The sequence below is a fragment of the Piliocolobus tephrosceles genome, chromosome 13 (assembly GCF_002776525.5).
Source record: "Piliocolobus tephrosceles isolate RC106 chromosome 13, ASM277652v3, whole genome shotgun sequence".
In the NCBI taxonomy this organism is placed as follows: Eukaryota; Metazoa; Chordata; class Mammalia; order Primates; family Cercopithecidae; genus Piliocolobus; species Piliocolobus tephrosceles.
In genome coordinates this window covers 79,638,431-79,664,132 of record NC_045446.1, presented here as the reverse complement: position 1 = coordinate 79,664,132, position 25,702 = coordinate 79,638,431, and the positions used below count along the sequence as shown (strand labels likewise).

The following is a 25,702-nucleotide window of genomic DNA, read 5'->3' as shown; positions in this document are numbered from 1 at the left end:
TCAGTCCATCAAACTTCTCAGAGCTACAGGAGGAACTACGTACCCAGCGCAAAGAAACTAAAAATCTTGAAAAAAGAGTGGAAGAATTGACAGCTAGACTAATTAATGCAGAGAAGGTCAGAAAAGAAATGACAGAGATGAAAACCATGACACGAGAAATACGTGACAAACCAACTCGATCAACTGGAAGAAAGAGTATCAGCGATTGAGGATCAAATGAATGAAATGAAGCGAGAAGAGAAACCAAAAGAAAAAAGAAGAAAAAGAAATGAACAAAGCCTGCAAGAAGTATGGGATTATGTAAAAAGATCAAATCTACGTCTGATTGGGGTGCCTGAAAGTGAGGGGGAAAATGGAACCAAGTTGGAAAACACTCTTCAGGATATTATCCAGGAGAACTTCCCCAGCCTAGTAGGGCAGGCCAACATTCAAATTCAGGAAATACAGAGAACGCCACAAAGATACTCCTTGAGAAGAGCAACTCCAAGACACATAATCGCCAGTTTCACCAAAGTTGAAATGAAGGAAAAAATCTTAAGGGCAGCCAGAGAGAAAGGTCAGGTTACCCACAAAGGGAAGCCCATCAGACTAACAGCAGATCTCTCGGCAGAAACTCTACAAGCCAGAAGAGAGTGGGGGCCAATATTCAACATTCTTAAAGAAAAGAATTTTCAACCCAGAATTTCATATCCAGCCAAACTAAGTTTCATAAGTGAAGGAGAAATAAAATCCTTTACAGATAAGCAAATGCTGAGAGATTTTGTTACCACCAGCCCTGCCTTACAAGAGACCCTGAAGGAAGCCCTAAACATGGAAAGGAACAACCGGTACCAGCCATTGCAAAAACATGCCAAAATGTAAAGACCATCGAGGCTAGGAAGAAACTGCATCAACTAACGAGCAAAATAACCAGTTAATATCATAATGGCAGGATCAAGTTCACACATAACAATATTAACCTTAAATGTAAATGGAATAAATGCTCCAATTAAAAGACACAGACTGGCAAACTGGATAAAGAGTCAAGACCCGTCAGTCTGCTGTATTCAGGAGACCCACCTCACATGCAGAACATACATAGGCTCAAAATAAAGGGATGGAGGAAGATCTACCAAGCAAATGGAGAACAAAAAAAAAGCAGGGATTGCAATCCTAGTCTCTGATAAAACAGACTTTAAACCATCAAAGATGAAAAGAGACAAAGAAGGCCATTACATAATGGTAAAGGGATCAATTCAACAGGAAGAGCTAACTATCCTAAATATATATGCACCCAATACAGGAGCACCCAGATTTATAAAGCAAGTCCTTAGAGACTTACAAAGAGAATTAGACTCCCATACAATAATAATGGGAGACTTCAACACTCCACTGTCAACATTAGACAGATCAACGAGACAGAAAGTTAACAAGGATATCCAGGAATTGAACTCATCTCTGCACCAAGCGGACCTAATAGACATCTATAGAACTCTCCACCCCAAATCAACAGAATATACATTCTTCTCAGCACCACATCGCACTTATTCCAAAATTGACCACATAATTGGAAGTAAAGCATTCCTCAGCAAATGTAAAAGAACAGAAATTATAACAAACTGTCTCTCAGACCACAGGGCAATCAAACTAGAACTCAGGACTAAGAAACTCAATCAAAACCACTCAACTACATGGAAACTGAACAACCTGCTCCTGAATGACTACTGGGTACATAACGAAATGAAAGCAGAAATAAAGATGTTCTTTGAAACCAATGAGAACAAAGATACAACATACCAGAATCTCTGGGACACATTTAAAGCAGTGTGTAGAGGGAAATTTATAGCACTAAATGCCCACAAGAGAAAGCTGGAAAGATCTAAAATGGACACCCTAACATCACAATTAAAAGAACTAGAGAGGCAAGAGCAAATACATTCAAAAGCTAGCAGAAGGCAAGAAATAAATACGATCAGAGCAGAACTGAAGGAGATGGAGACACAAAAAAACCCTCCAAAAAATCAATGAATCCAGGAGTTGGTTTTTTGAAAAGATCAACAAAATTGACAGACCGCTAGCAAGACTAATAAAGAAGAAAACAGAGAGGAATCAAATAGATGCAATAAAAAATGATAAAGGGGATATCACCACCGACCCCACAGAAATACAAACTACCATCAGAGAATACTATAAACACCTCTATGCAAATCAACTAGAAAATCTAGAAGAAATGGATAATTTCCTGGACACTTACACTCTTCCAAGACTAAACCAGGAAGAAGTTGAATCCCTGAATAGACCAATAGCAGGCTGTGAAATTGAGGCAATAATTAATAGCCTACCAACCAAAAAAAGTCCAGGACCAGATGGATTCACAGCTGAATTCTACCAGAGGTACAAGGAGGAGCTGGTACCATTCCTTCTGAAACTATTCCAATCAATAGAAAAACAGGGAATCCTCCCTAACTCATTTTATGAGGCCAACATCATCCTGATACCAAAGCCTGGCAGAGACACAACAAAAAAAGAGAATTTTAGACCAATATCCCTGATGAACATCGATGCAAAAATCCTCAATAAAATACTGGCAAACCAGATTCAGCAGCACATCAAAAAGCTTATCCGCCATGATCAAGTGGGCTTCATTCCTGGGATGCAAGGCTGGTTCAACATTCACAAATCAATAAACGTAATCCAGCATATAAACAGAACCAAAGACAAGAACCACATGATTATCTCAATAGATGCAGAAAAGGCCTTTGACAAACTTCAACAGCCCTTCATGCTAAAAACGCTCAATAAATTCGGTATTGATGGAACGTACCTCAAAATAATAAGAGCTATATATGACAAACCCACAGCTAATATCATACTGAATGGGCAAAAACTGGAAAAATTCCCTTTGAAAACTGGCACAAGACAGGGATGCCCTCTCTCACCACTCCTATTCAACATAGTGTTGGAAGTTCTGGCTAAGGCAATCAGGCAAGAGAAAGAAATAAAGGGTATCCAGTTAGGAAAAGAAGAAGTCAAATTGTCCCTGTTTGCAGATGACATGATTGTATATTTAGAAAACCCCATTGTCTCAGCCCAAAATCTCCTTACACTGATAAGCAACTTCAGCAAAGTCTCAGGATACAAAATTAATGTGCAAAAATCGCAAGCATTCTTATACACCAGTAACAGACAAACAGAGAGCCAAATCATGAATGAACTTCCATTCACAATTGCTTCAAAGAGAATAAAATATCTAGGAATCCAACTTACAAGGGATGTAAAGGACCTCTTCAAGGAGAACTACAAACCACTGCTCAGTGAAATAAAAGAGGACACAAACAAATGGAAGAACATACCATGCTCATGGATAGGAAGAATCAATATCGTGAAAATGGCCATACTGCCCAAGGTCATTTATAGATTCAATGCCATCCCCATCAAGCTTCCAATGAGTTTCTTCACCGAATTGGAAAAAACTGCTTTCAATTTCATATGGAACCAAAAAAGAGCCCACATTGCCAAGGCAATCCTAAGTCAAAAGGACAAAGCTGGAGGCGTCACGCTACCTGACTTCAAACTATACTACAAGGCTACAGTAACCAAAACAGCATGGTACTGATACCAAAACAGAGATATAGACCAATGGAACAGAACAGAGTCCTCAGAAATAATACCACACATCTACAGCCATCTGATCTTTGACAAACCTGAGAGAAACAAGAAATGGGGAAAGGATTCCCTATTTAATAAATGGTGCTGGGAAAATTGGCTAGCCATAAGTAGAAAGCTGAAACTGGATCCTTTCCTTACTCCTTATATGAAGATTAATTCAAGATGGATTAGAGACCTAAATGTTAGACCTAATACCATCAAAACCCTAGAAGAAAACCTAGGTAGTACCATTCAGGACATAGGCATGGGCAAGGACTTCATGTCTAAAACACCAAAAGCAACGGCAGCAAAAGCCAAAATTGACAAATGGGATCTAATTAAACTAAAGAGCTTCTGCACAGCAAAAGAAACTACCATCACAGTGAACAGGCAACCTACAGAATGGGAGAAAATGTTTGCAATCTACTCATCTGACAAAGGGCTAATTTCCAGAATCTACAAAGAACTCAAACAAATATACAAGAAAAAAACAAACAACCCCATCAAAAAGTGGGCAAAGGATATGAACAGACATTTCTCAAAAGAAGACATTCATACAGCCAACAGACACATGAAAAAATGCTCATCATCACTGGCCATCAGAGCAATGCAAATCAAAACCACAATGAGATACCATCTCACACCAGTTAGAATGGCAATCATTAAAAAGTCAGGAAACAGCAGGTGTTGGAGAGGATGTGGAGAAATAGGAACACTTTTACACTGTTGGTAGGATTGTAAACTAGTTCAACCATTATGGAAAACAGTATGGCAATTCCTCAAGGATCTAGAACTAGATGTACCATATGACCCAGCCATCCCACTACTGGGTATATACCCAAAGGATTATAAATCATGCTGCTATAAAGACACATGCACACGTATGTTTATTGCGGCACTATTCACAATAGCAAAGACTTGGAATCAACCCAAATGTCCATCTGTGACAGACTGAATTAAGAAAATGTGGCACATATACACCATGGAATACTATGCAGCCATAAAAAGGATGAGTTTGCGTCCTTTGTAGGGACATGGATGCAGCTGGAAACCATCATTCTTAGCAAACTATCACAAGAACAGAAAACCAAACACCACATGTTCTCACTCATAGGTGGGTACTGAACAATGAGATCACTTGGACTCGGGAAGGGGAACATCACACACCGGGGCCTATCATGGGGAGGGGGGAGGGGGGAAGGATTGCATTGGGAGTTATACCTGATATAAATGATGAATTGATGGGTGCTGACGAGTTGATGGGTGCAGCACACCAACATGGCACAAGTATACATATGTAACAAACCTGCACGCTATGCACATGTACCCTAGAACTTAAAGTATAAAAAAAAAAAGAAAGAAAGAAAGAAAGAAAATTGAAAAAATAAAAAGAAAAAAAAGAAAAATAGACAGGCAACATCACTGGTTTATAGGTCTAATTTCAATCATTGATGTGATGATATGCAAATCTTATATCATATTTGAGTCTCAGTATTCTCATTTGCTAAACGACCTGCTAGATTAAATCAGTGACCTTCCAAGCTTCTTTTGCTCACCTGTTCCCTAAATTAATGTTAGCAATGTACCCCTTCATTCAAAATTTTACATGTTTTATCATACCATTAAGTAGCTGCAAAGCATGCAATATCTAGCTTACTATAAATATTAACATTTTTAGATGAAATTGTATATAACTTTTATATCAATCCAAAGGAATTTAAAAACTATATTTATTTACTATTCAACATCAATTTTAAAAAATACATGAACATGCTCTTCTTTACAGTCAAAATTTTGTCATCTCTTTTTTTTTTTGAACTTGTCCCCCTTCCTCCACAGAAATTTACTGTAAAGTAAAATATAGTTGTACTGGGCACTAGGATGAGCTGTCCAGGTTCATGGTCAATGAGGGACTTTTTGCTCCAGCTTCAGGGAAGCCTCTCTGCAGACAACCTTCATCTGTCAGCCCCTTCAAGGATTGCCTCAGCTGTAGACAGCCCCCTTGCTCAAGGTCATGTCCCTTCCTAGAATGCTACACATTCAGTGACTGAGTGATGTGAGGGTATAGAAACCTGGACATCTCAGTCTAACATAGGATAATTCTGAGAAACTATTCCAGACCTCCTTATAGGCTTAGCCAAGGCTATCCTTGAGCTGGTATTGCAGGGTGACTTCTCCCTCTGCCGAATCCAGCTTTCCTTCTCACAGATGTTGATCCCAAGAGTACACTCCATAATTACCAACTAGCATTCTAGATTTAATTCCAGAATCTATTACCTTAAATATGAGTATGCTTGAAAATCTTTTATTAATCACTGTCAAATTTCCTTGAATCAGTATATCTATATAAGTCAATTTTTTTAAAAAAATATTTATTTTTGTGACAGTCTGTGTTAAGAGACTGCTTCAGGAGTAAGTTATAATTATAGGCCAGGCATGGTGGCTCATGTCTGTAATTCCAGCACTTTAGGAGACTGGGGCGGGCAGATCACTTGAGGTTGGGAGTTCAAGACCAGCCTGGCCAACATAGTGAAAACCCATCTCTACTAAAAACATAAAGATCAGCTGGGCATGGTGGCAAGCGCCTGTAATCCCATCTACTTGGGGGCTGAGTCCCGAGAATTGCTTGAACATGGGAGTTGGAGGTTGCAGTTAGCTGAGATCATACCACTGCACTCCAGCCTAGGCAACTGAGTAAGACTTGGCCTCAAAAAAAAGATAGTTATAATTGTAATTACTAGTAGTATCAAATTAAATCTAACAACATCATTGCAATTCTTATAAATAATGCATAACCATAATATTTGATTAGAAATATATCTTAATGCAATGAGTGGGACAGTGAAGCATTATCTTAACACATTTGTTCAGTAGGTGAACAAATTATTGCTAGAATGAGATGGATCAGCAACAACAGTTCAATTTATATTTCTTGTTTTTGTAGTAAGTTCTGAGAAAACTTGGATAGGAATGAAAGATGTGTTATGGAATTGTCACTAACTTATTTAAACTTCTTTCAAGTTATAATCTGAAAATCACAAATTGATCTTTCATACAAGTGTATTTTAATGATATTAGCTGGAAACTCAATTGGGTTTACTTTTAATTTTGCTCAATTGTAAACTTTGAATTGCTAAGAATTTGTTACCCAGCTATTAGAATCATTCATTATCTTAACATTGAAAACAGTATTTCTAATTGTCTCTTTTTTTGGAGCCCCAGAGATTTTTACAACACAGAGAAATGCTTCATATTGACTTAGAATGGGTGGGAGATGTTTTGCATTTGTAAAATAAGGTGAAAATGCTTGTAAATAGGGAGCAGGATCACATGACAGGCTAGCTTTCAATACCATGAAAAAGTACACAGGGTAATTAATGATCTGGAAACTGATCTCTTTAAAACCTTGTCATGCTTGCCTTTCAAAAGTCTTTACACAGCCCAGTTTGAAAACCCTGTCCCAGATGATTTCCAAAATCCTATCATTTTATTTTGGCTATTGTTTCCCTTTTGGACCACATTTTTCAAAGCATGTACACAACAAATATATATATGAGATATTAAAACAGAATCGTCTCCAAGCTGATTCTAGGATTCATTTGACAAATTGGTGAAGATCTATTATGTGTTAGGTAGTGCCCTGTGTAATGCAACAAATCTCTGCCCTTGAAGGAACTGTCACAGCAGGTCCTCCTTCAGTCACAATGGGATTAAGTCTTATTAAACTCACTTAAGTTGAAAATAATTATACGTCTAAAGTGTGTTTTTGACTTAGGATATTTTCAATTTATAATGGGTTTATCCAGACACAACCTCATGGTAAGTTGAGAAGTGGATTGAATGAGTATGGCTATTGCACCATCATAAAGTCAAAAAATTTTAAGTAGCCATCTTAAGTTGGGGATTTCCTGTAACGTGGATGGGATAATATGATAATGAGCATTAAATTTAATAACTAAGCAAAGCATACATTATATTAAAAGGTGATAAGTAGTATAAAAAAAGCATTTAAATAGAGTATACAAATGGTGAACCGGAGCTTAAGTGGGTGTAATATTAAATAAAATGTGAATCTAATTGGGAAACTGACATTTGAATCTTTGCCTCTGTAAAAGGATTACATTTAGCTCTTGTATTTCTTCCTAAGACCAATGTAATATTAATGCACTATTAATCATAACACTATATTTCTGATTTATCATTGTTAGCCCTGTCTGGAGCACACTCTTATTCTATTTTAACTGTGGCTACAAAGTCATTAACCAATTTGATTTCAGCAAAATAATTTTTTTAGTGTAAGTATCCTACATGAAATTTACCCTTAATATAACTTTGAGGAGACTATACCTTTAAATGTCTCTAAATATGGCTGTCCTTTGATATATCAGCAATTCTCACAAAACAAATTGTGAGGGAGAGAAAACTGAAAAAGATATTAGCTTAAAAATGAGGGTAAACTTTGAAAATGAAAACAAGTGTGACAGATATTCCCTCTCAGCACTTCTCAAATGCAAGTTGTCACTGTGAGTTAGAAAAGAGCTTTGTTTTTAGACAAAGACCTTCTTGTACTATTTACACTGTACCATCCATTGTTCTACGACTGTGAATAAATATAATCTTGCACCTCTTAGCCTGGAATTTTCTTTGTTTCCTTAAGCTTCCATCTCCCTAACTCTTATTTATAGGGATAGAATTGGGAGGCAAAACCGGTGATTCTCAAAGATGGTCCTTGAACCCTCAGAAACAATATCACACTTGTTACAAGTGCAAACTCTAAGGCTCCACCCCATTAAACTTAGGAAGTGGAAACCAGAATCTGTGTTTTACAAGCCATCCAGATTATTGTGACAGACACTAAAGCTTGAGAACCACTAGAATAGCCTATATTTTATCAACACTGCAAATTGCTAATTTTAAACATCATAAAGCAGAGTCCCATATTTCCTATTCCACAGGATTCAGACGTAAATTCAAAGATTACTGATCGTGAAATCGTGTATTTATTTATTTATTTATTTATTTATTTATTTATTTATTTATTTATTTATTTTTTGAGACGGAGTCTAGCTCTGTCGCCCCGGCTGAAGTTCATAAATTTAAATAATAATTTAAAATAGCTAAAAAATATGAAAAGTACTTTAAAAATCTTAAATGAATGTTATCTATTGAAAAAGTTGCAGTGTGAAGTGTGAAACTGAAGAACACTGAAATGTATTGAGCAGTGAAAAGATTATGTTTAAAAAAAGCAGGTGGGCCTGATGCGGAGGCAGGCAGATCACCTGAGGTCAGGAGTTGCGATCTAGGCCCACTGCAAGCTCCACCTCCCGAGTTCCCGCCATTCTCCTGCCTCAGCCTCCCGAGTAGCTGGGACTACAGTCGCCCGCCACCACGCCTGGCTAACTTTTTTGTATTTTTAGTAGAGACAGGGTTTCACCGTGTTAGCCAGAATGATCTCGATCTACTGACCTCATGATCCGCCAGCCTCAGCCTCCAGAGTGCTGGGATTGCAGGTGTGAGCCACCGCACCCGGCTGGTGAAATGTTTTAAACATACATAGGGACACACATAGTTTTGAAAGAATTAACACTCCACTAGCTGGGTTACAGATGATCCAGTGAGGAACACCGATCAGCAAACTCATCTGATATTTGAACATAAACAGCAAACCCATACAACATGTGTGATCTTTCTATTTAGCCATTGATCTGGAAGATTTTAAGTCTATTTGAAGGAAATAAGAGACAATGATCTTTATAACTCTTTCTTATGATTAATAGTAATGTCAAAGCCCAAAAATTATTTGGAAGATTTTAGTTGGGTATGTAGTAAATCTACAAACTAATTTAGGTGTAATCTTCTCCTTATAACATGATGTTTTCTCATCCAGAAACATAAACGGTTTGTTTTTTGTTTTGTTTTGTTTTTCTGAGACGGAGTCTCCCTCTGTAGCCCAGGCTGGAATCCAGTGGCGCGATCTGGGCTCACTGCAAGCTCCGCCTCCCGGGTTCACGCCATTCTCCTGTCTCAGCCTCCCGAGTAGCTGGGACTACAGGTATGTGCCACCACATCTGGCTAATTTTTTTTTTTTTTTTTGTATTTTTCATAGAGATGGGGTTTCACCATGTTGGCTAGGCTGATCTCAAACTCCTGACTTCAGGTGATCCGCCTGCCTCAGCACCTGGTCAACCTGTTTTTTTATACATAATCTTTTCACTGCTCAATACATTTTAGTGCTCTTCAATTTCACACTCCACACTTCAATTTCTTCAAGAGATCACATTCATTTAAGGTTTTTAAAGTATAATTTATATTTTTTAGCTATTTTAAATTAAATTGATTCATTATACTTTCTGCTATCATATACTATTTGGTCATTTCTGTTTTGCTTCAATCTGGTAATATTAATACTATTTTTAAATAAAAAATATTGTTAATTTTTGGTATACATAAGTGATGCAGTTATATCACTGTAAATAATAAAGAAGGAGAATATTAATAAAGAAAGCCCAAAGTGCAAAAACATAAGGAAAATAATTTGACAAGATCAAAATTAAGAATCTCTTTTCAACAAAGGAAAACACAGACTGAACAAAAAAATGAAAAATTAGAATGGGCAAAACTTACTTATGGTGGCAAAAATGTCAAAGAAAGATATCCTCTGGGGTGTGTAGAGCTGATTAAGAAGAAGCATAAGGGAATTTTCTGAAGTAAAAGTAATATTCTGTACATTGATGGGGTGCGGATCATCCAGATGTAGGCATTTGTCAAAAATCAATAAATGTGCATTTGGGATTTGTGCATCTCATTGCAGTAAATTGTATCTTTAAAAATACTATGAATAAAATATAATCAATATTCCTCCTTCTTACTAAGACATTCTCATTACTTAAATGTGGAAAAAATTAATTGGATTACATCAAAAGTCCCTTTATGACCCTTTAATTATTGGCTGAACGTATGAAGTGAAGGAAGGCTTCTTTTTGTCATTTTTATTTTGTTGCACTGTTTTTTTACCTCTGGCATTCCTTGAGGAGAGAAAGCACTGAAAGGGGGTACAATATCCGAAACATTTTCATATCCTGCAGGAGGTGGTTCAAATAATGATGTGTTGAAAATCTAGAGAAACAAAATATTATAATCAAAAGTAAATCAGTTAAAGTTTGATCACTATAATCAAACATAAACAAATGCATGTTATCTTTTATGTCAGTAGAGGGTGAATGAATCCTTCTGGATTTTGATGATAATATCAGATACCCAGCACTGTGCTAGAAGTTGTGAGGAATTCATGAGAAGAATAAATCACAGATTTTGTCCTCAAAATGGTAAGATATATTCAAGGAAACAAAGCTAAAAACCCCCACCAAAAGCTAAAAACCAACCAAACAAAAAACAACAATCATAAAATAAGTAAGTACTATAGAAAGAAAAGCTCAGAAGAGGTAAAAAGATACTCTTCCAAAAGGAATATTGTGTACTGTAACCTGTATACTGATAGAAGGAAGAATTAGAAATTGATTTTTTGTAAGTGGCATACATACCAAGCTAGTGTAAATAAAAGCCTAAATATGTAGTTGCTTCACAGAAGGTTAGAAGTAAATTTACCTGATGAATTTCTTGAAAGAACTTGTAAGGACTAGCTTTTGATTTTGGAGAAAAAGTTTAATCTCCAAATAAAAAGTAACTTTGTTTGGTAATCTCAATCATTATAATAGTGCTTAGATAATTACCTAGGAACAAATTAAATATTAAATTTACTTAAAAAAAGTACATGATTGGGGAATCCACAACTGGCCATATCTAGATTCTCTGAACAGCATATGCACTGAAAAGAATGAAAAACACTGAACCAAATATATGTCTTTTTAAGTTTATAATTAAATTGGAAAAAATAGTAAGGAATATTCAGAAACAAAAAAACAAAATGAAAGCAAGAATCCTCAGAGGCAGCATGGAAGTTGGCTTTGCCTTAGGTGGATCTATCAAAGCCTATGGCCCCATGAAAAGGATTCAGGAGTTAGTTTAAAACTGGTTCACATAATGGAATCTAGCAGAAGACTGTGCATAAAGCTGGTCTAAGTACAACAATATCCTGGCCAGGTGTGGTGGCTCACGCCTGTAATCCCAGCACTTTGGGAGACTGGGAGCCCAAGGTGGGCGGATCACAAGGTCAGGAGTTTGAGACCAGCCTGACCAACATGGTGAAACCCCATCACTACTAAAACTACAAAATTAGCCGGGCGTGGTGGCATGTGCCTGTAATGCCAGCTACTCAGGAGGCTGAGACAGGAGAATCACTTGAACCTGCGAGGCAAGTTTGCAGTGAGCGGAGATTGCCGCCACTGCACTCCAACCTGGGTGACTAATAATAATAATAATAATAATAATAATAATGATAATAATAATAAAATCCTTCAGAGTTAAGGATGAATTCAAAATCAACTTGCTCCATGGAAAGTAATGGCTTAGGATAAAGCAGGAAAAAAGGGTTCCAGATAATTCATAACCCTGCAAATTTTTCATTCACTATTTATACAGTATGCTTCAAGCTAAAATATTTATTCTAAAGCAGTGCCAAGATTGCAGTGCTCCCTGGGGCCTAAGAAAAATGATCAGGAGGAATCAGTCTTCAACTTAGCTTTAAATAATTTCCAAATTCTAAGGGAGAAGAACTCAGAGCCACAAAATCACCAAACACCTCCAAAGTACTATGGAAAAGAGCCAACAGAAAGAACAGAGTAAAATTACAGCTGCAAAGACTGTATTTATGGTATGTATCATACACATGATATTGAACTAAAATTTAAATAAAAATTAAAGCCAGGCTGGGCACGGTGGCTCATGCCTTGTAATACCAGCACTTTGGGAGGCCAAGGCAGGTGAATCGCCTGAGGTTGGGAGTTCAAGACCAGCCTGGCCAACCTGGGGAAACCCTGTCTCTACTAAAATTGCAAAATTAGCGGGACATGGTGCTCCTCTAGTCCCAGATACTTGGGTGGCTGAGGCAGGAGAATCACTTGAACCTGGGAGGCGGAGGTTGCCGTGAGCCAAGATCGCGCCACTGCAGTCCAGCCTGGGCAACAAGACCAAAACTTCGTCTCAAAAAAAAAAAAAAAGAAAGAAAGAAAGAAAAGTTAAGGTCTGGTGTGGTAGCTCATGCTTGTAATGCCAACACTTTTTGGAGGCCAAGGCAGGTAGATCGCTTGAGGTCAGGAGTTCCAGAGCAAAACCTCCTCTCTACCAAAACCTCCTCTCCAAAAATGCAAAAATTAGCCAGGTGTGGTGGTATGTGCCTGTGGTCCCAGCTACTCAGGAAGCTGAGCAAGAGAATTGCTTGAACCTGGGCTGTGGAGGTTTCAGTGAACCAAGATTGTGCCACTGCATTCTGGCCTGGGCAACTGAGTGAGACTCCATCTCTCCAAAAAAAAAAAAAAAAAAAAAAAAAAGAATACAGAGGTACAGCACCAAATGCAAATTGTGAACACTGAAATAAATAAATAAAACTAAATGAAAAATGTAAAACAATGTATGGATAAAAAATATTTAGACAAAGCTATAGAGAATTGTTTTAGGAAGTAAATCTAAAGAAATAATTCAGAATGCAGCACAGAATCATAGAAAAGAGAAATATGAAAGAAATATTAAAGACCTAAGAAACAAAATGAGAAGGTGTGGGATACATACGGAATTACAAAGGAAGAGAAGAGAAAGAATTTAGAAAGCCTAAATTTGAACGACTAAAAACATTCCAAAACTACCAAAAATCATGACCTCCATAATTTCACATTCAGGAGATCCAGTGAATCTTGACCAAGATGAATAAAAATAATCTTTACCCAGCCCATTACAATAAAATTGCAAAACTTAATATAGTACTTAATGATAAAAATTGCAAAAGAGAGATTATACATGATTACCCAAGCAGAACAAAAATTAGACTGGCAGTTGACTTCTCAACAGTGGCAATGGAGGCTGGGCACAGTGGCTCACACCTATAATCCCAGCACTTTGGGAGGCTGAGGCCAGTGGATGACCTGAGGTCTGGAGTTCAAGACCAGCCTGGCCAACACGGTAAAACCCCGTCTCTACTAAAAATACAAAAATTAGCCAGGTGTGGTGGCACACACCTGTAGTCCCAGCTACTTGGGAAGCTGAGGCAGGAGAATCACTTGAAACTGGAAGGCAGAGGTTGCAGTTAGCCAAGATTACACCACTTCATTCCAGCCTGGGCGACAGAGAGAGATTCCGTCTCAAAAAAAAAAAAAAAAAAAAAAAAGGAAAAGAAAAAAAAAAAAAAACAAAAAAACCAGTAGCAATGGAATCCATAATTCAGTAGAATATTGTCTCCATGATTTTGAGCAACAATTACTGTCAAACTGCAAATCTGTGTCCTACAAAATCATTCTTCCTTTGAGAATGTATATGAGAAACACATTTTTCCACCAAATTTTAACAGTTTTGGGTCGACAGGTGTTCACTTAAAACAAAGAACATTTGTAAACAATATTGTTCAATAAACAAAACAATACCATACAACAAATGAAGCCTCTAAAAGAATCTCTAAAATGATGCAAGAGAATCAGAAAGGCAAGATATTGCAAATGTGTGGTAAAAATTAAACGAGGACTGTATATGATAATAATAATGTATTACTATCATAATAACAAACATATTTTTCAAGTTTATGAAACAAGATTGAATTAAAATTATGCATATAAATTGGTAATATATAACGAAAGTGAAAGTGTTCTAAGGTTTATATACTGTAGAAATATTGATTGAATTATGACACCAAAGCTTTAGGGGAAAAAAGGAAGAGTAAAATTCATACTAGAGGAAGGTAAAAGTGACCTAAATATTGTATATCAGAAGTATAATAAATGAAAATGGAAAAAAGAATAATTAAAAAGCATAGCATGTCAGACTAAATAAAATCAGCTGTGTACCAGTTGACAAGGAGTGAAATAAACCTAAGCAAGTTTAAAAGTAACAAAACTGAAAAAGAAATACCAAACAAATATTAGCTTTAAAAAAAAATTTTAGGGCAAAGTCAAATAACATTACAAAGAGATAAGGAAGGCTACTACGTAAGTGTAAGTCTGTCATTTTATCAAAAATTCTAATTTTGTTTACATATGACAGTAGGTCCCCAAATTATAGATAACATAAATTTATGAAATTATGTTATATATATAATATAACATAGACACCACTATAGTGAGGTGAGATAATTTAACATTAATTTCTAACTAATAAAGGAAGCAGACAAAATGAGAGCACGTTAAGGATAATGGAGATTTCAGCCAAATAATAAACAAACTCAAACTAATGTACAAATATACAATATTACCCCAAACAACCATCAAATTACATGTTTTTCCCAAAGAAACACAGAACATTTATAAAAATTGAGCACATATTAGGCTCCAAAGGAAGCCTCAACAATTGTCAAAGGATTAGTGTCCTACAAACCACATTATTTGATCTCAATATATTCAATTTAGAGATCAGATCAAACAAACAACAAGAACAATGTTTACATTCAGAATTTAAAAAAAGACTTGTAAATAGTTCCAGGATCAAAGAAGAAAATACAGAAATTAAAAAATATTTAGATGCTAATCATAACTAAATTACTCCTAATCCAAATTTGTGAGATGTAGTTGAAGTGGAAAGGGAAGTTAAAGGGAAAATTTATGGCTCTACATACTCATATTAGAAATGAAGAAAGACTCAACATCAGTAAATTAAGCATTCTATTGAGGATTTTACAAAGAACAGCAAAGTAAACACAAAGAAGATAAAAGAGGTAATTATAAAACAAGAACAGAATTAATAAAATATAAAGCAAAGACGAGAAAAGATGGCCAAAGCCAAATTTTATTCTTTGGATACGCTAGTAAATTCGACATATCCCTCTCGGGAGCAATAAGAAAAGAATATAGCAAAAGCACAAATAAATAATATCAATTATCAAAAAGAGGCACATCTACAGATGCTGAACAGATTAAAAAAGATAAGAAAATACTAGGAACAACTATACTATACATTTGAAAGCTTACATGAAATGGAAAATGCATTTTAAATAAAACTTACAAAAACTGACATAAGAATACATTTTTTAGAAAATCGGCCACACACGGTGGCTCACGCCTGTAACAATCCCAGCACTTTGGGAGGCCGAGGCAGGTGGATTATGAGGTCAGGAGTTCAAGACCAGCCTGGCCAACATAGTGAAATCACGTCTCGACTAAAAATATAAAAATTTGCCTGGTGTGGTGGCACGTGCCTGTAGTCCCAGCTACTCGGGAGGCTGAGGCGGGAGAATCGCTTGAACCGGGGAGGCAGAGATTGCAGTGAGCAGAGACCATGCCATTACACTCCAGCCTGGGTGATAGAGTGAGATTCAGTCAAAAAAAAAAAAAAAGTATAGTTGTCTAGCCATATAACAATAAAGTCATATATCAAACAATAAAAATTGTTATATGACATAAAATTATCATACGACAATAAAGCCATTTAACAAATAATAAAAATTGTTATATAACATAAAATAGTCATATAACAGCCAATAAAGAAATTAAACCAGTAGTTTAAAATTTTCCACAAATAGAGTCAAGGCCAACTGGTTTTCCTTGAGTTGGAAAGGTTAAAGGAAAAGATAATTTAATTACAACAAAACCTATTTCAGAAAATATTAAAAACCCAACTCATTTTAGAAGGCAAGTATAATATTGAAATTATACCCCAACAAATAGATTGCAAACACACAGACTAAACATGCTATGAGTATAAACAGAATATATATCAATATATGAATTTAAAACTCTAATGCTAATATTACAAGTTCAAAAAATGTAAGATTATTCTAACATTAGAATATCACTGAATGTCATCTTCAGATCCAGAAAGAAAAATTGCATGCTGATCTCAAAGAAAAATGTGTTTGACATAAATCTATATAGCAAAAAATTTTAGTATACGTGGAAAGGATGTACATTTAAGATAAACAGAAAAATAAAACAGTAAATATCATAATTAACAGTGAAAAAGAATTAAAGGTATTTCCTTCAAGACCGGAAGAAAGTTAAGGATATCTGGTATCAAAACTTATTTTCAACATTATACTGTATAGGTCTTGCCCAGTGCAGTAATACAAATGGGAGGGATTTGGAGATGAGGAATGGATCTGGGCAGATTTTACATTGTACTAACTAGAGCAGTAGTTATTTCCCTTTTCTGCGACTGATAGAAGCTAAAATGAAACCATATCAACTACTACTTGCCAAATCCCCACATCTTCTGAATTTCCCATGTTTTTTCCGTGATTCACATATGAACTCATCTGAATCACTAGGTAAGATTGAAAGAAAAATTATGCTGAGGTGCAATAAAAATCAATACAGGATCAAAGTCGTTATATAAGCATGTCTTATATAGGCAAGGGAATATTCAAACTTGTCTCACTTGATTTGCCTTTATGGTAATCAATTTTGCAGCACCACTATGCCACACTGAATTTCAAAGCAAGTTTATGAGCTATTCTATCAAGAAAAGTTTTTTAATGTCAAGGAAATGACTTTTTGGCTGACTTTATCAAAGATAGATTATATTTCAGTCTTAGAGTATTTTTTACTTTTCAAAAGGCACTAGTAGCCTCAAATTATATATTCTGAGTATAACTAAAACAATATTAGTTTACGATTTCTGTTTACATTTTGTGACATAAAGTCAATACATAGTTCAATCTTTATGGTATGTTATTTCTGCAAAATCAAAGGTGAAACAATGTCTCTGTATACATTAAAAATATTTCTGGGGGGACCGAGGTGGGCGGATCACGAGGTCAGGAGATTGAGATCAACCTGGCTAACACGGTGAAACCCCGTCTCTACTAAAAATACAAAAAAATTAGCCAGGCGCAATGGTGGGCGCCTGTAGTCCCAGCTACTGGGGAGGCTGAGGCAGGAGAATGGCGTGAACCCGGGAAGCGGAGCTTACAGTGAGCCGAGATCGCGCCACTGCACTCCAGCCTGGACGATAAAGTGAGACAGTGTCTCAAAAAAAAAAAAAAAAAAAAAAAAAATAATAATAATAATAATAAATAAAATAATATAAAATTTAAAAAATTCTGATAGGATCCACAAAACACTAATCATATTTGGCTGGGAGCAGTGGTTCACTCCTGTAATCCCAGCACTTTGGGAGGCCAAGGTGGGCAAATCACGAGGTCAGGAGATCGAGACCATCCTGGCTAACACGGTGAAACCCCGTTTCTACTAAAAATACAAAAAATTAGCCAGGCGTGGTGGCGTGCGCCTGTAGTCCCGACTGCTGGGGAGGCTGAAGCAGGAGAATGGCGTGAGCCTGGGAGGTGGAGCTTGCAGTGAACCGAGATGGCACCACTGCACTCCAGCCTGGGAGACAGAGCGAGACGCCGTCTCAAAAAAAATAACTACTCATATTTGTTGCCTATAGGATGGAGAACTTGTCTGTTTTGTGTAGGGGTATAAAAGGAATCACAGTTTACCACATAGCTCAGCTGTGAGTTTTTATTCATACCAATTAAATTATACTGGGAGATGGAAGATAGTAAGGGAACATGATGGTTGGGGCCAAGGGATGAACAGGGAGTTGACTTGTCACAATGTCAATAGATATGCCTGCATCTGAAATAAAAGCATATAAGCATGTAGTTTACAGAAATAGATGTAAATATCAAAAGAATGAACTTATAGTTGAATAATGATTGCCTCTGGAAAGAGGAAAACAGAGAAAAAGCAAGGCACTCAGGAGAATTGTGTACATATATGAGTGTATATATATATATATATATATATGTACATTGTGAGATTATGTACATACATAACTTGGATAAAAATAAAAAAGAACTAATGGTGTAATTTTAAAAAATTAAGAAACTAGGTATCTAACACTATCCGAAAATTTCCCAAATGAAACTTCTACGTGATTCGTTTTGTATTCTCTAAGAGGCTTTGGTAACATTATGAATGCTCATAATACAAAAATAAATAATGAAATAAAATAATGAATGATACAGTCAAAACTGGAAAGTGAGGAGGAAGGAAAAAAGAAGAAAAAACGACAACATTAGCAAGACTTCACCTTAAAAAAATAAACTAAAATATATTATATGTTTGCTCTTTTCCGCATTGTACCTAGACAATTCCCAAATTTGATATATCAAAACAGAGGTTTAAGCATATATATACTTTTTAACATTGTCAATATTTTATATCTTTAAATACTTTTTCTGAACATATTTTAAAGACCCCTTGGTATTTAACAGTATAGATATGCCACCCCTTATTTAACAACCTGAGTCTCTATGATGTGTAATGGTATTCCATTTTAAATGTAATATATTTTAGGGGTTTTTTGTTTGTTTTTCTTTTTTTTTTCTTTTCTTTTAAAGTGGAATCTTGCTATGTTGTTCAAGCTGGTCTGCAACTCCTGACTCAAGCTATTATCCTATCTCAGCCTCCCAAGTAGCTGAGATTAGGTGAACATGCCACCATGCCTGGCTTAATAATATTTTTTAAAGTTATATTGTTAACTACTATGATTGAGAACAGCAGTTAATATGAAAAGCTCCAATCACATTAGGAAATTTAGTATGGAATTATATCACTGACTGTAAAACATAACAACATATTTATCATTAAGAAGAGACTGATTCATTAGTCAATAAAAGGAGGTTATTGACCTATAATGAAAAAAATTAAATATGTACTTACATCACATGACATTTTCAGTTCACTGATTAAATTGGATATATTTCAAGCTATATGTAATTAAGAGTGCCCAGTAATAAAAGGACTAAAGGAAGTTACCTAAATTGAAATGGACTCTTCTACAAACGGTAGCTCTAAAACTAAGGTATGTTAAGTAGGGATGAATGTATGTTGTATTTTGTGATCTTTCATATTGAACATATCATCATAATAAATATATCAATTTATCTGCATTGTCTTCTGTTTCTTAAGTATATGCCCCAACTTGCAAACAAGATTGCAAATTCTTTAAATACCATGCTAAATACTTTGCCTCCAAACTTGTCCTCTCCAAACGTCCACACACAAATTCTTCGCACAGAGCTCAACCTGATCAATTGAGACATAATCATTAAGTACCAATAAAAACTTGCCGGGTCAAACTGCATACTGGATCCCTGAATTTCCCAGCAACTCCAAATCTGTGCAGTGTCTTTATAAATTAAACATATCAAAAATGTATCTGTTGGCCAGGCACAGTGGCTCATGCCTGTAATTCTAGTACTTTGGGAGGCTGAGGCAGATGGACATCTGAGGTCAGGAGTTCGAGACCAGCCTGGCCAACATGGCAAAACCCCATCTCTACTAAAAATACAAAAATTAGCTGGCTGTGGTGGTGCACACCTGTAATCACAGCTAATCAGGAGGCTGAGGAAGGAGAATCACTTGAACATGGGAGGTGGAGGTTGCAGTGAGCCGAGATGGCACCACTGCACTCCAGACTGCCCGATAGGAGTGAAATCCCATCTGGAAAAAAAAAAAAAAAAAAAAAATCTCTTTTATAAAGTATATTTTTATGCTTGTAAGTTTACAAGTATATCATATTTGATATTAGTGTGTAGTACTAAAAACAAAAAAACAGCAACTGTTGTTATCAAGCATTAATTTCTCAGAATCTTTCTAAAACACATTAAACTCAAACATCATAGGAAATTAGTTGACATGGATAATGAGATATTAAAGGTATTCACAAGATCCAATAATATTGATTTCTATTAATATTTAGAGATGGGATAGAACATTATTTCATAGAGGTATTTGAAAAACAATAAATGGGGGCAATGTTTCTTTTATTTATTTATTTATTTATATATTTATTTATTTATTTATTACCTCATTTCCATCTTCATTAATTACTGAGATGTAGTTGGGATGAGTCTTATTTGGATAGGACAACAGGACATCATAATGAGTTAGCTCAACAGAATCCAGGCCAAATTCTTTCCACTGGGATTGAATTTGCTTTGCAAGTTGAAAGTTTTGTTCTGTTCCTGCTAAATGTGGTATCTGTGTAAAATTACTGGTGAACAAAGATCAAAACTGGTTAGATATTAATGTTTAATTAACTTTTATTCCAAATCAACAAAATAAAGCAGAGTTACAAAAAAATACTTTGAAATGTGATATGTTAAAACATTAAAGTGGTACTATTATTGCATGAAATAGATTTTCAAAGTCTGCTTTGAAACTTTTATATTCTAATTTGTACTAAATCAAGAGAAAAATTGGAGAAATTGATCTTTGTATCATTATGTATAATCCTATGACTATAACCTCATACGGTAGATTAATAAAGTGTCATATTTTTTCTTAAGACCTATACTTCTTGGAACTTACATGGAATTCTCTGTCTATATCACTGTGTAAATTATTGAAACAGACAAAAATATTTTATCCCGAAGACCAAGGTGTGACGTGGCAAGAATTACTAATAATTACATTTATTTAAATAGTGAGAATTATAGACAAGCGATAAACTTTTTGACTAGCAACCATTTATAAAGTATCTTCATCAAAGAATAATCTGAACATACTGACACAAGTTCAAAATGAATCTCTTGTACTTCATCTATAATACAGAGTAACACACTTAAAATCAATGACAATAATTAATCTGAAGAGTAATATCTTTAACAAAGAAATTATGTGGCCAAAATTTGGCTACCAGGAATATTTTCAGTAGACTATTTTCTCATTTAATATATTTAGATTCTGGTGCTTTTGATTGTTTTAAATTTCTCCCTCCTGGGAAATTTATTGTTTCCCTGAAGAGCTCACTGGTTAGTATTTTTAACTTAAGCCTTTAAATATGTGACAAGATATTATGTAGAATGAAAATATGTGTGTGTGTGTGTATATATACATATGTATTTCATAAACTTTTGGAACTTCATAAATTTCTAGTTTTAAATATGTAGTTTTATTAAATCAACATAATTCCATCCTTATGATGATTAAAAAAAAAAAAAAAACTAATAACCAACACGGCTATGATAATCCCAGTTTCAAGTTTCATTCTGCCATGTGTTTTAATTTTTTTCATTTGGTGAATCAACAATGAATTAAAGTAACTCAATTTTTTAAAACTGGAATTTCCTGTAACTTGTTTACTTTTAATAATTATATTAAAGTTAGTTAAATTGTATTTATAAAAATAATATTAAAATCCTCATTTGGTAAATGTTTAGGGGCAAACTATCTTACACAGAATTTCTAATATGGAAAATATTGTAACAAAAAGAGCACAAACATAAGAGGCAGCTAAGGAGTCTCTATCCCTTATCAGTGAGCACCTGCAGCGAAAACAGAAAAACAGCCAACATATCACTATTTTCTTGACTATTACAAAGATCACAAACTGCAATGCAACTAATGTAGGATGTAGATTTCCCCAAGTGTCAGCTATGCCTCTGTCCCTACAAGCAAAAGGAATTACTATGGGGAATCCTGAACCTACTCACAAAAAAGCGGGAGAAAATCATTATAAGGCTATGCTACTGTAAGTGAATTTTCCTGTAACAGTCTTGTCACTACCAACTAGGAAACAACATTTTGCTGTTATCAGGGTTGGGACTCACTCATATGAACAAAACAAGTCCTGGAAAAGATTAGTACGAAAAAAAGATCCATTGCAAATGCTAAATAAATTAATTAGCATAAATCCTGTAAGTGGTCTTACACAGGTGGTGTCAATAACTCAGTATGTAACCCCAGCTGTGTCTTGAGTTTCTCATCCATATATGGTGAGAACATCACTATTTCATTACTTCACAAAGACTTGAGGCTCAATTAGATTGTATATTAAATAGCCCTTCTCAATGATTTTAATCACTTGATATGTTGTGTCACAAGTTGTTGAACCTACTAGAATATCAAATTTTGCAAAAAATAAATAAATAAGAATAAAAAAATGCGAATTTACAAATTTTCCCAAATAGCCAAATTCTGTTTATATATCACTGTAGGGCTGGGTTTAAATGTGTTTCTAGTATTGTCACATTATCTGAATGTTTTTTGCTTTTTTTTTTTTTTTTTTGGTAAGAGGCGGAGTCTCATTCTGTTGCCAGGCTGGAATACAGTGGTGGAATCATAGCTCACTAAAACCTGGAACTCCAGCCTCCTGAATAGATAGGACTACAGGCACATGCCACCATGCCCAGATAATTTTAAAAAATATTTTGTAGAGACAGAATCTCGCTATGTTGCCCAGGCTGGTCTCAAACTCCTGAACTTAAGGAATCTGCCTGCCTTGTCCTCCCAAAGGGCTGGAATTACATGGGTGAGCCACTATGCCTGACTACATTTTCTCAGTTCTTAAAGAGAGCTACTGTTATTTCTGTTTCAGTACATTTCATCTTGTTTACAAATAATTTGGCAATGTTTCCAAGAGTTAAAGATGACTTGAAGGCATTTAGTAAAAGGTGGAATTAGCTAAGCATGGTGGCATGTGCCTGTAGTGCTACCTGCTGGGGAGGCTGGAGCTCCAAGCTGCAGTGAGCTATGATTGTGCCACTGTACTCCAGCCTGGCAACAGAGTGAGACCCTGTCTGAAAAATAATAACAATAATAATAATAATAATTGAGATAATGTGACAAGACAATACTTGGAACATATTTAAACCAGTCTGACAGAGATCTACGAATGGATTTTTGCTATTCTGGAAAATGTGTAAATTCTTATTCTTACCTTTTTTTAAACACAATTTGATATTCTAGTATCAATAAATGACTTGTGACACACATCTCAAGTGATGAAAACATTGAGAAGTATAGTTGAATATGTGATTTCATTAGGTCTATATATCTGTATTCAAATACAGACCAGTAAAATTCTGAGACCAAAAGTCTAAAACACCTTTTAAAACAATCTTATCTTGCAAAACAAGGTGGAAAAGGAAAAAATCCCTCTAGAGATGCAAAATGGTAAACAGATCTGTGAATTCAACTGGGAAAACACATACAACCCTGTACCTCAAGGCAGAATGAAAAAAAAAAAAAAAAAACTGCTCCTAATTAATCCTCCCATTCACTACTGAGGTAGATATTTCAGAGACAGTGGGGGCTTTTACCAGCAGAACAAAGGATTATAAAGAGGGACAAGATGGAAGGTCAGAGGCTTTAATAGTCCCTGACCCATGGGTACATTTTAATTAAAAGCTCTCTGATGGACAAATGGCAAATTGGAAATCTAGAGAGTTTAGGAGGCTTCTGGAGATTCTGTGGTCCTTGGAGGAATGAGAGGGAATTCTTTCAATTTCTTTATTTTGTGTGTTTATGCTGAATATCCTCCGGGTAGAGGAGCGTGGTTGGGAACATGGAGAATAAACAAGAAGTTGAGTGCTTAATCTTGCTTGACGGTCCAAAAAGAGAAATAAAGAAAGGCATTTATTTTTCTTCTTTGTTGGTCAATCTATGTCACAAGTTAGTGTTACAGGTAGTTAGACAGGAGCAAGGCAGGAGAGGTCTCTCCCCCGGACCCACTAGAATGTCAGGTGATTGTTGGGTTCAGCAATTATCGCATTGTGTTGTTCAGTTCAATAATTATCGCAGTCTCTAAAAATGATTCAGCAGTGCCAGGCAGAGGCCAGTTCTTGATGGTCCCCACCTGTTAACAACAAACTGTTAACTGAATGCAGACTCCAGGGAGAAGTAACTTCCTGGGCATGAGTGTTAGAGACAAAAATGGTATAGTATAATCTTCCGGGTACACTCCATCAGAAAAAGGAAGAGAGCCTCAGATGGGCCTGTGTATACTTTCCTACACACATTGCGGGCGCTCACTTCCCAAGGGTTAGCAGGGCTCTGCACATGAGGGCAGCCCAACCTAAGGGAAGAATCATGGGAAAGAAGCAAGCTTAAAAAAGTCCTAGGATCACAGTTAAGTGGGGCACTTGGCCTCTCACCTTCATGTGCCTGCTTGGCTCTCTTCCAAGCATACCTTCCTTTCTTTCCTGTTATAAGGCCTTTTAAAATAAACTTCCACTCCTACTCTGGAACTTGCCTCAGTCTCTTTTTCTGCTTTTGCCCCCAGCTGAATTCCTTCTTCTGAAGAAGCAAGGACTGAAGTTGCTACCGACTTTATGGATAGGCTACTGGTAAATTGGAGTAACTTGCATCTCTTCCACCACTAACACTGGGAAAGGAAGAAAGCTGGAACAGCAGCTCTGTCCAGGAGTAAAGACCATACCTTGCCAGACCTCCACTTTTATTATACCTACTATACATTATTATAGTGGAAAAAGTGCAACAGGCAGAGGAGGGGTTTCCACAAAGATAAAGAAGTTTGAGCTTCAGAGTCTCACATTTAAAAGGTCCTTTCAAAGACCTCAGTTATCCTATCAATTTTTATTTATACTTTTAATTCTGCTGTAATTAATACAAATATATATGTATTTGTATGATTATATGTGTGCACATCCATGCACACCTATGTATGTGTGTGTAAAATGGTCTTTTAGAATTACAACCTTTATTCACCAGGGAATCCTGCAATCATTAGAAGGACTTCAAGTATTTTTTGACACATGAGCTAAATCAATTTGTAAAAATTCACAAAAGGATCTCATGCTTTCAAGAAAACAAGTATTCTGGGCTAGGTGCAGGGGCTCACGCTGGTAATCCTAGCACTTTGGGAAGCTGAGGCAGGCAGATCACCTGAGGTCGGGAGTTTGAGACCAGCTTGACCAACATGGAGAAACCCCGTCTCTACTAAAAATACAAAATTAGCTGGGTGTGGTGGGACATGCCTGTAATCCCAACTACTCAGGAGGCTGAGGCAGGAGAATCGCTTGAATCTGGGAGATGGAGGTTGCAATTTGCCGAGATAACGCTATTGCACTCCAGCCTGGGTAACAAGAGCAAAACTCTGTCAAGAAAGAAAGAAAGAAAGAAAGAGAGAAAGAGAGAAAGAAAGAAAGAAAGAGAGAAAGAAAAAAGAAAGAAAAAGAAAGAAAGAGAAAGAAAGAAAGAAAGAAAGAAAGAAAGAAAGAAAGAAAGAAAGA

The 25,702-nt window shown here is 35.9% G+C and overlaps 1 protein-coding gene across 5 annotated transcripts in view; it reads right to left on the bottom strand.

Annotated features, from left to right (window-relative positions):
* The window catches only part of FOLH1B (folate hydrolase 1B), a 73,820-nt gene that overhangs the window by 44,499 nt on the left and 3,619 nt on the right, over positions 1 to 25,702 (bottom strand). For 4 of the 5 annotated variants that reach the window (XM_023209204.2, XM_023209206.3, XM_023209205.3 and 1 more), the window contains 2 exons: positions 20,535 to 20,721; positions 10,642 to 10,743 (listed from right to left, as the gene is read on the bottom strand). In XM_023209204.2, coding sequence (XP_023064972.1) covers positions 10,642 to 10,743; positions 20,535 to 20,721 — 289 coding nt within the window. The remainder of the gene's footprint in view (positions 1 to 10,641; positions 10,744 to 20,534; positions 20,722 to 25,702) is intronic. The other variant, XM_023209208.3, reaches the window with a different exon arrangement.